Source organism: Bidens hawaiensis, unplaced genomic scaffold (genome assembly GCF_021521415.1).
Source record: "Bidens hawaiensis isolate Kalapana, Puna unplaced genomic scaffold, B.hawaiensis_p1.1 tig00023874_1, whole genome shotgun sequence".
NCBI classification, from domain to species: Eukaryota; Viridiplantae; Streptophyta; class Magnoliopsida; order Asterales; family Asteraceae; genus Bidens; species Bidens hawaiensis.
Window position 1 is genome coordinate 175,720 of NW_027493759.1, and position 14,228 is coordinate 189,947.

At 34.2% G+C, this 14,228-nt stretch overlaps 1 protein-coding gene and 1 pseudogene across 2 annotated transcripts in view; one reads left to right on the top strand and one right to left on the bottom strand.

Annotated features, from left to right (window-relative positions):
* LOC143568289 (cellulose synthase A catalytic subunit 1 [UDP-forming]-like) overlaps positions 1-14,228 on the bottom strand; it is a 209,075-nt pseudogene that overhangs the window by 138,034 nt on the left and 56,813 nt on the right. The window lies entirely within an intron of this gene.
* On the top strand, positions 4,620-9,335 carry LOC143568270 (uncharacterized). Its single transcript, XM_077054462.1, has 5 exons — positions 4,620-4,736; positions 5,953-6,229; positions 6,309-6,431; positions 7,415-7,705; positions 9,004-9,335. Exons 2-5 carry the CDS (start codon positions 5,966-5,968, stop codon positions 9,211-9,213), a joined length of 888 nt encoding a protein of 295 aa, XP_076910577.1. The 5' UTR covers positions 4,620-4,736; positions 5,953-5,965; the 3' UTR covers positions 9,214-9,335.

A 14,228-nucleotide genomic window follows, 5' to 3' on the forward strand; every position in this document is an offset into this window, starting at 1 on the left:
TATGCCAATTGCAATAAAATGGTGGAAACCATAGACACAAGTTTAATTCACTTGCTCAAAATAACATACAACATATGAAGCAAATTAAACTTTGAACATTACAAACTTGGTAGTCTTTAAGTTCACCATCATGTCATATAGCTCCGGATGTATTATGGCTGCTCTAATATATATTAGAATCTCTGGTTCCATGTGACTTTTATGTCATCTCATACTAATAGGTTAAATCATTTAATAAAATAATAGCACATATATTTGATGCATCTATTTTTTGAAACGGCATCTTTAATTTATTAATACATGACCGACTATAAAACACTTACGAACTGTTTGGTAGTCCTTTAATGATTCTATTAAGAGGCTACATCTGAAAGTTAGAGGTGGAGTGTGTTTGATTCGTTATAAAGACACCTCTTAGTAGTTCATGAAACCTCTTAATTCTTAAGTTTCAGAGAAATACTGAATGATTTAGAGACTACATTTTAATCAGTTAGAACTTTTAATGATTCAAAACTGGATTGCTAGGCAGCCCCTTAGTTAATTTACATACACGTCTAGATAGTTTTGTATATTAAAGGTACGGTAAGATTTCTTAATAACTTATTATGATTTTCGTGGCACTACTAACTTTTTATTCTTTAGAACATATATTTTGGGTTCATATTTTTTTTGTCAATAATATAAGAGTATCACACCTAAAACAAAGTAACAAGTATTGCTACTATAATAAGAGAAATTCAATATGATATAATACTTATAATAATATTTAAATTTCTCTAACCAAACTTAACTTTAGTGGTGTTAACGAATGAAGGCTAGAAAAGCAAAAGAAAGGCGAGAGAACAATGGGAAGTAAGGTACGGTCTAACATAGTCAAGATTCCTGTCAAAATTGATTAACCCCTTCAATATGTCTTAACAAATCAAGAAGTACCACATCCTTGTTTCCAAATCTATGTTGTGGCCAAAAGACATCTATTACCTTCTTTTTCCCTAACCACAACTTTTATTAAAACTATAGGAGGCATAAAACAACAAACACTAATTAACAGACAAAATCACACCAATCATTCCACAACATTATAAACTTAAAAGACGACTTATTTTTTATCCAAAAATAACCCAACATTTTAATACTTCATCACTTCATGCACCGATATCTTCTTTCAAAGAAGTAGCTTCATTTATCGTCTTCTAAATGCGCTAGTATTGTGTGATGATAGTCTTTTCCAATAGGTGGATTAAGTAGACCATACACAATGAAGGACTGGAGTTTGAAATGATAGGTTAATTTGTGATTCTAAGAGTGTGTTTGGGTTTGCTAACTCATTCTTGTCAAAAATGCTTATTGACTTATAACCTTTTTAAAGAAAGTTTAAAAAAGTGTTCGGATTAGTTTTTATGATGAAAAAAGCCAATAAGTTGTTTTTTATCTTATTTATAATATATTTGAATTAGGTTTCTTAATTCTAATTTGATTTGAAATCATTATAAATACTTGATTATCTACTTTTATTTGTAGTGGAAATAAAGTGTTTGAGCACTCAAATTATTTGTAGTTGGATAAAGACTCGCACCACTTATCCAATAATTAGTGGCTGCATTTAAATAATTCATTCCCACGTGTTTGTTTTGACAACTTTTCTCTCCACTTTCTTCTACTCTAATTATTCCCATACTTCTACAGTTCCTACTTTATAAAACTATACTATATAAACGTGTCACAACACGGCTATTAAGTTTCCTTTTTCATTGCTAGCTTATTTTAATGTAAAAGAGCAGTAGAAGGGGGACCAAGTAAATAATCTAGCGTGAACTCCTTTGTGTAGGACTTTTACCCTTTTATGTAGCAATCAAAACTAAGATCTAGGTGTAAATAGTTTCTAAATTATGACTGTCTGAACGATCAGTCAAGATTTAAGAACTAATAACTTAAGCAGTCAACGGATATATAAAATTTGTAACATCAATTATGACATGTTTAACAACTTTCAGTTAATTTAGCAGATGAGAACATTTTTATATGAAATCAAACAATAAAGAGGTTAATTCAGTAAAATTCAAAACAACAAGGATTAATCAGTTATAAGAATAAGAATTGTTGAATACTAAAGAAAATTAGTTCTAAATTAGTAAAAGTTGGTAGAAATTGTATATAAATAAGAGAACTAGACCTTGTGAAATTAGCATATTTTATAGTAGTAATATCTCATAGCACCATATATTAGTTATAAGAATTTAATGTATAAGATAAAAACGAAAAGTGGTGGGAAACAAGAAAATGCCAAAATGGTCCATATACCCGTCAAAAGTAGTTGTAAACTAATTTGTAATTTTGCTAAAAAGTGGGGGCATATTCCAAACATTCATTTCTATATATGTCACACACACAAATCAAACCAAGGCAACAACACACAAAGCTAGAAGCTCCAACACACAATAGAAGCACAGTTCCTGGTTGAGATGGCCGGAGTAAGAAGATCAACCGCTACGGTTCGCTCTACTACTCATAATCGTTCGATTCCTGTGAGAGGTCAAGTGAAAGCAGCGATCGTGTTGGGACTTGCTCACTCTTTGGCTTCCTTCTTCTCCTTCAATCCCCGCACTTAATTAATAATCTGAAAGCCAACCACGGTTCTAGAGAGAGGATGTAGAGATTGATTTTGGTAGTGGTATAGATTTAGATGATAGATCTTGCTCCTCTCATCATTATGTAAATGTAATTATTTTTATGTATATGTTTTGATCATGATTTGTTTGTTAGAATTTGAAGAATGTTTTGGTAATTAGTAAAAATATGGTGTTGAATGTCTAATGATGTTCATGCAACTAATTCCTAAGTTCTATGCTCCAAGGTTAACGATTATGATGTCATTAATAAACACAATGAAAACTTTCTTAAGCATGGTATCGACTCATGAAGCTTGTTTTCTTACTTATTGTTGGAGCAAATCAAGTGTCTCTCGATTACAAGGGAACTTAAGCTACTTATTGACATTAAATTGTGGGAGCCAATACAAGTAAATAAGTGATGAATAGCTTTGTTTGTGTAAAGATTTTTCAATAATTTGTTCACGAATGTATTATAGTCTTTGTAAATATTATAAACATGTGACATTCGTGTAAGTCAAAAGTTGGCTTAGCATATCATGTGAAGCATAAATTATGCAAGCCACACATGGGGAACTATTTTTCTTAATGCTTGTCTAAAATCCCTACCAACTAGTTTATAACAATTGTATTGATCATCACGTACTGTCTTCATCTTCTTAGTTATTAATGTCATCCTCACTGGTCCAGGAAACCACATAGTAAAGCAACCAAACAAGATAGTATAAAGGGCCAACTTACTCTTCCTCGTGATCATCACTATCTTCATCTTCTTCACTATCAAGGATCAACATCAAAAATACTACTTGTCATCATTTCTGTCATCTTCATTTAAAAAAATCTCCATCTCGATGTGATGTGTGACCAAAATCCAGCGTAAGAGTAGGTCCTCTTGTAGTCTTATTTAAATAATGAAGCTCATTGTTGAATCTTGGTGGGGTCATCATTGTCATTTGCATCACTCGACCCTATAGCATTAACAACTTACCAACAATTAACCACCGCATACATAGGGGGTGCAAACATGTCGAGATACTTGAGATCGGAATATCGGATCGATAAAAAAACTCAAAACAAGCTGAGCCTTATCGAGCCTGAACCTCAAATAAAACTTGTTTAGTTATCGAGATTCGAGCCCGAGTTCGAGCATTGCATGGATGATTATCTAGGATTGTCGAGCCTTAATAAACTTTGTGTATAGTTTGACCTCTTTTGGACTTTTATATATTAATTTCAAACTGCACAACTGAGATCGAGCCGAGCTTTTTGGCTCGTTAAAGGTATTGCACACAAGCTTTAGCTAAGCTTAAGCTTGGTTAAGTTTTTTCTCAAACATATATAAAAAAAATGATTAAAAATGTATATTAATTAATTAATAAATAATAAACTAGAATTATGATTTTTGAGTTTTAACTATTTTGGACTTTTATATATTAATTTCACACTGCATAATCGAGCTTTGGCTCGTTAAAGGTGCCACACACAAGTTAAAGCCGAGATTAGGCTGGTTTAAGTTTTTCTTAACATATAAATAATTAAAAATGTATATAAATTAATTAATAAATAATAAACGAGCCGAGCTCGAACTTGCAAAAACGACTCACAAGTCCAGTTTGAGCGTTAGAAAAGAGAGAGCTTGAAACGAGCCTGAGCTCGGGTTTGGCTTGATTCGTTTACACCCATGCACGCATAATTCCCCCAGGAACAACCCGTTTTATAATATTTTAAACACCTATATAACTAGTGTCAAAGATCATTCGAGTATCAACATAATGTGATTTTTTTAAAATACATAAAAAATAATTAAAACTTATATAAATAAATAAATTAATTAATTAATAATAAAACAATTCAAGCCCAAACTTAAAAGACAACAACTCATGAGTGACACTTAAGCTTTAGAAAAAAAACCTAAAATAAACTCGTGTCTAATCGGGCTCAGGCTTAAGTGTTTAATGAATAGTTTTCAAAGTAAAATCCAATAAAGTAAGGTGTGAGCCGCCGAACAATAACCTGGAAAACCCGGTCGACAACTACAACACTAAATTACAAATTCTCACCAATTTTAAATATCAATTAAAGATCGTCAAATCTGGAGTCACTTGGATCTCCTTGCCCTTGAATTTTGTAAGCTTAATAATAATATTGCCATATTTCCCGTTTTGATTTCACTTTGACTCTGATTACTTTCAGCTTAATTTCAACTGTTTAGTCGTAATTTAGTGATCAAATTGTGGGTTTATCAGGAATTTGCATAATATCTGTTAAAATCACTAAAATTTGATTTAGGGTTTATGAACAACATTAGAACCCTAAATATAATAGTTGCAGACAATTGGTTATATGGGTTTTAATAATTAAGGTTCCTCTGTATGCTTAGCAGCTGACACGGGTCTTGTCGGGTCGGCTAGGTTTAACAACCGATCGGTTATTAAATATATTATTTTGATAAGCCATTCGGTTAGGGTTAAAACTGTACCTATAGCCGGTGTTTGGTTTCTAAAATCTAATAACTGATAGGTTATTGGGGAAAGAAGATTCGGTTAATTCACGATTGTTGACCGTAGGTGCTCATTTGATTAGTAATTCCAATCAAGTTTCTGGAAAATGAATATGGTGGAATTTCCCTGTGTGGAGTTTGCTATAAGCATAAACCGGCCCGGTACTGGTAGTGTAAAAATAGCGAAATATACCTGAACTGACTCGTGTTAAACCGAAAAGTGTAAAAATGATTGTTGGTACTGGTAAAGATGTTGTTCGGTCGGTAACGGTTCAGTTTGTAACGATATGGTATCGGCACAACACCGGTAGTTGTATGGCAGCGTACGTTACGGTGCCGGTACTGCGTATAGTTTAGATACAATAAATTACTTTATTTTGAAAACATCTCCATTTTCATTAAAAAATTATACTAAAATGTTAGACAAAAAAAAAATTTAGACGCAACTGCGTATTTAGTTTTTTTTTTTTTTTTTAATAGTTAAACAAGCACAAGTTATCACAGAAAAATCAAATTAATTGATAAGTGAATGAGTATTAAAAAAAATTCTAAGTGACAGGTGTCAAGATTTGATAGGGTGTATAGTGACATGTGGCAAGATTTGATAGGGGTGAAAACTAATTACTTCATTACTTTTAAATTTTAATAGTAATACTAATAAGGCGGGGACAAGCATTATATTATTTTCAAAAAATTGTAACAAAATTTTCCAATATATATTATACGTTCAATTCAGTTATTTCTGTTATTTCTATGATTCATACACATATGACGTAATCCAACCTTCAGTTATTTCACACTTTCAGTCATTTTTTTTTTGTAGCGTGTTTTTTGATATATCAGATAATAGCGTATCATGGATTTAAGTAAATTAGACCGCGAAGAACTCACACTTTTGGGAGCCGGTGCTTGCACTATGCTAGCTCTTCATTTCTCATCTCAACTTGCTTCACAACATCTTTATTACTGGAAAAACCCAAAACAACAAAGAGCTATTATGATAGTTATTCTTATGGTCCCGGTTTATGCGGTCACTTCTTTTGTGGGTGTGCTGGATCTCAAGAGTAGCAAACCAATTCTCCTGCTTTTGGATTTGATTAAGGACTGTTATGAGGCGTTGGTATGTGAATTTTTGTGTTTTTGACATTTTTATGACCATTTGACTTTTTTGTTGACTTTTGTTGGCCTTTCGATTCCAGGTTGTTGCTAAGTTTCTTACTTTATTGTATGGGTATGTGAATATGGATATTAGTAAAGATATAGTCCCTGATGAAGTTAAGGGAAGAGAAATTCGTCTTGGGTTACCAATGTCTCTTTTCCAAGTGAGTATATTCTTTTATTAGAAATTAAAAATACACTTTGGTTCGGTTTACTGGTTTAAAGGTTCGGTTTTGGCGATTGGAACCAATGCTTATGTATATATATTATTTTTCTAAATCTCTTGTTGGGTATAAAATTTTTCAAAGTGGATAAGATAATTCATATTAAACAAGTGGTTCGGTTTACACGACCAGTTCCCTGTTTCAAGCTGAACTGTTAAACCACCAAACCATGCAAACCGAACAAACAGGCCAACCCTCTTTTTGGTCAAAGATGTGGGTTCCTATTAGGGATCTAAATAAACCGAGCGAGCACGAACGTGGCATGTTCATGTTCGTTTGTTTAACTTAACCGAATAAACAATCGGACTTGATCAATTAAATGAACGTGTTCGTTCTTTAACAGTATAAAGGTTCACAAACATAAACTAGCATAAATGAGAGAGAACACCAACTTCACCTAAAAATTAACAAAACTAGAGTATATTGTAATGCAGGATTGCTGAATTTCATAAAACTAGACTAAATTGTAATCAGCCTATAAATATTAAATGAATGTGCAAATGTAAACTTACGAACATAAAAGAACGAACGTAAATGAACGAACATGAACAAACACAAATAAAAGAACGTTCATGAACATAAATGAACGAATGAGACGTGTTCATGTTCATTTGTATAACTAAACGAACAAAAATGAGTTTTGTGTTTCTTCGTTTACTAAGCAAACAAACATAAACGCCTTACCGCCCATTGGTTCACCATTTCACTGAACGTTTGGTTTGTTTACATGCCTACTTTTTATTGTAATAAGAGTGTTTTGATAGTCATTTTAAGAAAACTAAAAATGGAAAAAAGTGTTTGTGGATCAACCCATCTAGACCCGACCATTTCTAAATTTACACATTAGCCCGGCACCCCTCCCCCCCTGCTTATCTTGGCACGTATACATATAATGTAAGTGACTATATTTTTTGTGTGTGCAGCCTCGTACAGCTCATCTGAATCAGCAAACGTTAAAGCTTCTGAAGTACTGCACGTTGCAGTTTAGCGTGACGCGACCCATATGTTCATTTTTAATGATCAGTTTAAGGTTACTTGGGATGTATCCTGGTTGGGTCAGCTTGGCATTCACAGTTATTCTAAATGTTTCGTTCTACACGGCGATGTATTCTTTACTAGTCTTTTACCACCTTTTCGCAAAGGAGTTGAAGCCTCACAAGCCACTAGCCAAGTTCTCATGTGTCATTGGGGTCATCTTCTTGTGTTTTTGGCAGGTAAACATTATTTGAAAGCCCTTCTAGTATGTAAGCATGTAATTCATTACAGGCCTGCAAATCAACCGAACGGAATGGAGCATGTTCGTGTTCGTTTTTTAACTTTAAACGAGCAAACCATCAAATACAAACATTTATATGAACTGGGTTTTCTTTTTCGCTTTCGTTTGCCAAGAAAATGAATGTGTTTGTATTCGTTTATGTTTGTTTATTAATAGTATAAATGAACAATTCATGAACGTAAACAAACAAGCATAACTGAACATATATAAATGAACGTAATTGAGCCAAAACCAATTAAAAGTAAATCTGAATATGGGCCTAAAAAGTTAGTAAAACTAGACTAAATGACTATATTAACGAACAAACCTAAAATAACCAATGCAAATGAATGTTACCGGGAACATAATTGGATTTAAATGAACATAAAAGAACATTCACAAACATAAATGAAAGAAAGAGATGTGTTCATGTTCCTTTGTTTAACTAAAGAACAAAATTCTGTTCATGCTTTGTACTTTATCTGATAAACGCACATAAACGAACTTTGTGCCGAACGGTTCACTGAACGCTCGGTTCATTTACAGGCCTAGGTGTAAATGAGCCTAGCTTCCAAATTCTATATATAGAGCTCGATCTTTGCTCGTTAATAATGTTCTAAACTCTAGCTTAACTCAGGTATTATTTATTATATATTTAATTATTTTGTATATATTTGTAATTTATACATTAACAGAATACATTTAGTGTTAGTTATTTTTATTATAATTTTATATACAGTAATATTTTTTATGCAATTATATATATTTTATCAAAATACTATATATTATTATATAAGTTATAGGCTCGTGAGAGGCTCGATACGTAAAGCTCGTTTCTAGCTCTAATGCTATAGTAGGGTGATGCTATATTATTTATGATTTATGTGTAGAATATGTGTACTACAAAGTGTAAACTTTAATAATATTTGTGGTCATCTTCTATGGTTCAGATGGGTAAAATTTAAGAACGACCTATATGTCAGATGGGTAAAGTTTAAGAATGACTGATTAAACTTTCTAATCAAGAAAATTAGATTATGTATTAATATTGTAGTTTTTGCAATCATGTTGATCACAATAGGTCATCAGTTTCTATATGACATAGATTGATAAAAATGTGTTGGCGGGTCCCGTTATAAAAAAAGACGGTCTTGACCCATTATCAATGCTACTACTTATGTCGTGCATGTGTGATTACATATTATCTGTTATCTTTATTCGGGGATTCATTTTCTGATGTATGAGTTTATTATTCAGGGAGTATTCATCGACATCCTAGTGAAAGCAGGTGTCATAAAATCACATCATTTTTGGATGAAAGTTGAGAATGTTGGGGAAACCATTCAGAATGTTGCAATAATAGTTGAGATGGTTGGATATTCGGTTTTCCAACAATACGCGTTCCACTTTGAACCGTATAGTGGAGATGTCCAGACGATGCTGCAAACAGGGAAAAGGAACGAGTGACGTGTATCATCGTTTTCTGTTCATTTTGGTGTTGTAGAGTTTGTGAACTCAGCGTTGTATTATGTTTCCCTTTCGGTTTTGAACACATGTTTGCTATAGACGAGTGGTCTTCTTGATTAGGTCTTTTTTTTCTCATGGTTAACAACATACTTGAGGTTATCTCTTAGTGCAAAATCAGATAAATAATACTGTATCGTGTTGTGTCATTTGGTTTTTAAATCATCGATTTAGAGCATTTAAAAGGGGGTTAGCTAAAGTGTTCAAATCAGTGGTTTGTTTTTTTAGTGTCAAGTAACAAAAAAGAGTGTAGCAACTAGGGTTGATCAACGAAACCGGTTCCTGGAACCGAACCGGTGGACCCGAACCGGTTCCTACCCGTTTTTTGTAGGAACCGGACTCTATCTGATTCAACCCGATGATCCGTGACCGGTTCTTGCATTTCTGAGTGGGGGTGGGTAGGAACCGGAACCGAACCGGAACCGGTTCTGGAACCGAACCATCCGGAACCGGTTAGGAACCGGTTCTAGCCGTTGGAAATCGTTTTTTGGCCGTTTTTTGACCGTTGGGGTCAAAAATAGCCGTTTTTTGGCTCCCCCAAGCACCACACTACTAGTATAAATAGGTATTTGGTGTCATGGGTTCATCACAACACTCAAAACGCAAACCCGAACGCAAAAAAATACAAAAAAACGCTATTACAACGTTTTGAGTTCTCTAATCTCTTGTTTTCTCTTCTTCTATATTCATATTTGTTGTTATGGCTGCCTCACAATCATCGGTTGGTCAAGGTTCCAACGCCGAACCAAGTTTCGTTCGTATTGTACCTCATAATCGTAATCAAGAGATTTGGTGCAATTGGGATTTGGTTGAATTGAGTGACCATTCATTGAAGGCTCGGTGCAAGTTTTGTGGGGTTTATTTAAACCCACTTTCGAATTCAAATTTGAAGAAACACATCGAAAAACCGTATTGCAAGGCGTTGAAAAAGAACGTCGATTCGCAACAAACGCAAATGGATAGTGAAGGCGGAATATTTACATACCAAATTGATCGAGTTCAAGATCGTATGGCGAAGTTTGTGATTCAAGAAGCATTGCCGTTTAGCCACTTCGACAACCCTCGCTTAACCGCCATGATTCGAGATACGCTTCAACCACAATACACTCACGTAAGTCGTCATACTCTTAAACGTTATTGTTTAAAATTGTGGAAGAAGGCCAAAGAGGTACTAATTGCATATTTTGAAAATATAAATACGGGAATAAACTTAACTAGTGATGTTTGGTCGGCTCCACATGGTCTACCCGAATCTTATCTTTGTGTCACCGCTCATTGGGTAAACCCGTCATCGTGGGAAATGATGAAACGCACCATTGCTTTCGAACTCTTTGAGTATCCACATACGGGAGATAATTTGTTTAAAATTTTAGATTATGTTATAAAAACTTATAACTAGAAAATAAAATATTTTCAATGGCATTTGATAACGCGTCGAATAGTACATCGGCGGTTGATAAATTAAAATTAAAATATACGCCGATTTGCAATGGTGTATTTTTTCACTCAAGGTGTGTTGCACATATCATTAATTTAATCGTGCAAGACGGACTTGCTTCGGATGAGGTTACATCGGTTATAAACGATTTTAGACTAATGATATATGAAGTTTTTAAGAAAAGTAAAAAAAAGACAAATGGAATATAGAAAATTTTGTAAAGATACGGGAAGAAAAGCTTTGGGAGCTAATTGGGATGTACCTCATCGATGGAATTCCACTTGCATAATGTTTCAATGTGCTTTGGAACAAAGAGAAACTTTACAAATGTTTCATTCTAGTCTTGCCGAGAATGATTTGGCAATCCCCTTTTCAAATGAGAAATGGGAAATTATCAATGACTTATCGACTTTTCTTGAAGTTTTTAAAACATCAACTACGAAACTATCGGGAATGTATTATCCGACAAGTCCCTTGGTTCTTTCGGAGTTATTTTTAATGATTAACAATCTTAAAAAATTTGAAAATAAAAGTCCAATGTTTTCAAACATCATATTACCAATGAAGTTTAAATTAAAAAAATACTTTCTTGAATTGCCACCGGTTTTTACTTGCGCCGCCGCTTTAAACCCAATGTTAAATGTTACGGGGGTTGAATGTGTGATAGACGAAATTTTTTCAGCCTTAGATATGCATGAAGTTGACCCAAACTTTTCAACAGAGGCAAAAAGTTATTTTAACTTGAATTTTAAATTTATGTATGACTTTTATTTAAATAAATATGGGTCAAACATACACATGCCTATGCCGGGGGGGTCTTCATCAAGTTCAAGTGCTACTAGAGTACGAGATCCCATGATTAGCCTTATGAACACCGTTCGCAACGTAACGGCTAAAAAACAAAGGGGTAACACCCCTTCAAGCGAACTAGGAAGGTATAGTGCAAATGATTACTCTACCGGTTTATCCGAAGAGGAATATGGCACTTTTGATGTTTTGGCTTGGTGGAAGGTAAAGGAAACCGAGTTTCCGATTCTTGCCACCATGGCCCGTGATTTACTAACCGTCCAAGCTTCTACGGTAGATTCGGAATCCGCTTTTTCTCTTAGTGGCAGGGTAATATCGGTGAGAAGAACAAGACTAAATTCGGAGTCGGTGGAGATGTGCATTTGCTTAAAGGATCACTTGGACTCAATCGATCGTATTCAACACGTAACCACTCTCGAAGATGAAACACCACTTGATGTTCGAGTGCACGACGAACAAGAAGGCATTTCTACAAGTAATTCCGAGGAAGAAGTCGCCGCTCAATAATTACGACGAACAAGAAGGCTTTTCTAGAAATAATATGTCACAACTTTATATTTATAAGTTTAATGTTTTGTTAGTTTGTTTTTGAAGATTTTAAAACATGTAACCTTTTTTTTGAACTTCTTAAAGTAAATAAAATGAATTTTATGTTAATTGTTTTTTTTATTTTTCATGTTATACAAATACGAATCGTAGTTTAGAATCCAAATCGCAAACGAAAAACGAAAAAAAAAAATTTTTACACTGTAACCGGTTGGAACCGGTTACAGTACAGGAACCGGGTTAGGAACCGGTAAGAACTTGTTAGATAGGTTAGGGGTCCGAGGGTGGGAGAACCGGTTCGGTTCCCTAACCGGTTCGAGCCTGGAACCGGTTTAAAATGGGGTTTTGAATATAGGAACCGGTTAGGAACCGGTTCCGGTTCCTAGTCCCAAACCGTTTTGAACATCTAAGATAGGGGTGTGAAATACAACGCTGAATCTGAATTGACCCGAAAGTGGCGAATAGTGCATACGATCCAGTACAAACATCGCTGAGATAAGTTAAATCAAACTTTTTTGTGGTTCTCCAATAAATCTCCGCCTATCACTTAATTATGAATTTTTTTTATATTTATTATAAACATCAAGCATCGTTGAAATCATTTATACATAAAAGTCTAAATCATTAACACAAGTTTTATGGCCGTTAACTATGGGAATTCCTATTCAATCCACCATATTTCTTGAGTGAAAATTTTATAATGTAAGGAGTGAAAGAGAGAGAAATGTTGTAATTTTTTTGTATATTTGAAAAGTTACTTTTCATCATTTATGTGACATTTGAGCCAAAAAAAGGTACACCTCAGTACGTAATTACCGATTAAGCAAATAAACGCCTTTTGCGTAACAAACGAACGATTAACCGAACGGGTCGGGTTATGACCCAGATATCTCGGGGGGCCATTTATAAGTGATATACGATCTATACAAGCTAAAATATTAGAAATATGGTCTTAGTTTGATAGCAAACAAGTTAAACGAAAACATGCTCGTTTAACTACCCGCTATAGATTTAAACGCGAAAGATAGTTACAAACCAAGTATTGTACCATCCGTTAAGCCGAAAAAGACTTACAAAACACTTGTTTGGAACGTTTTAAGCGATCCGTGAAAATATTTTTGATTTTTACAAACATATAGTATGTTTTTATAATTTTACACAAAACTAGCCGAAAAACACTTGTTTTCGCGCTGTTTAACGCACCCGATAAGTTTTTTCGCGCCAAAAACCGAACCCAAACTAAATTTGGACCGGGTTTTTCGTATTTGGGCTTGAGAAATCAGAAACTTGGGCCAAAATGGTCCCAAAGGGGGCCCATGATGGTCCGATCGCAGCCGCCACCCCCCCCCCCCCCCCTTGTTTATTCTTTCACATTTAAACTAGGTTCAAGCCATTTTTAACATCATTTCTTGGAAAACTCTGGACACCACTTCTGTTTCAGCCAGAAAACTTCCAAAACACTAAAGTAAGAGCTTAAATAAGTAGCTTTTGAACTTGTTTAAACTTGTTTAATACCATAAAAACATGTCTTGGTTACTAAAAATCATTCCTAACCGTGTAAAAATCCTAAAAATGGTCCATAAACATGTTTTGATCATACACATGGTAAGGAACCTGTTTTGATAGTTTTTTTGGCCATAAACACGGATTAAAGGGTTGAAACGACGTTTTTACGGTTCAAAAGTTCGTTTTTGTGCACTAGCCGAAACCCTAAGTTAAGGGCTGTTATGTTGATGAAATATTGCTTGGTTTATGATATAGGACTTGTACCTAGCTTGCTTAGAAGCACAAGAACCTGAAAACTTGATTAAAAGGTCGGAAACGAGCCAAACCCGCTAAGGTAATGCCGAAACACTCGCTTACGGGCTATTTAGGTTAAGGTTGTGATGTGCATATTTTTAGGACTTGAAATTTTGCAGGGACATCAGGGATTATGTCAGTGAGTCCCTGTTTAAATTTGGTAATTTTTCGACCATCCGAAAATATTTGGCGAATTTATTACCGAATTGGGACGTTTATTTGGGAAAAATAGCTAAAATACTTCAAAAATTATGAAATTTTTCTGGGAACTAAGATTTGATGTATTTTGATCACATATGAATTTTGGGATCATTTGGAGAAGTTTAAAGGTGTTTTGTTTATTTGCGTTCGTGTGAATTTTTACAGC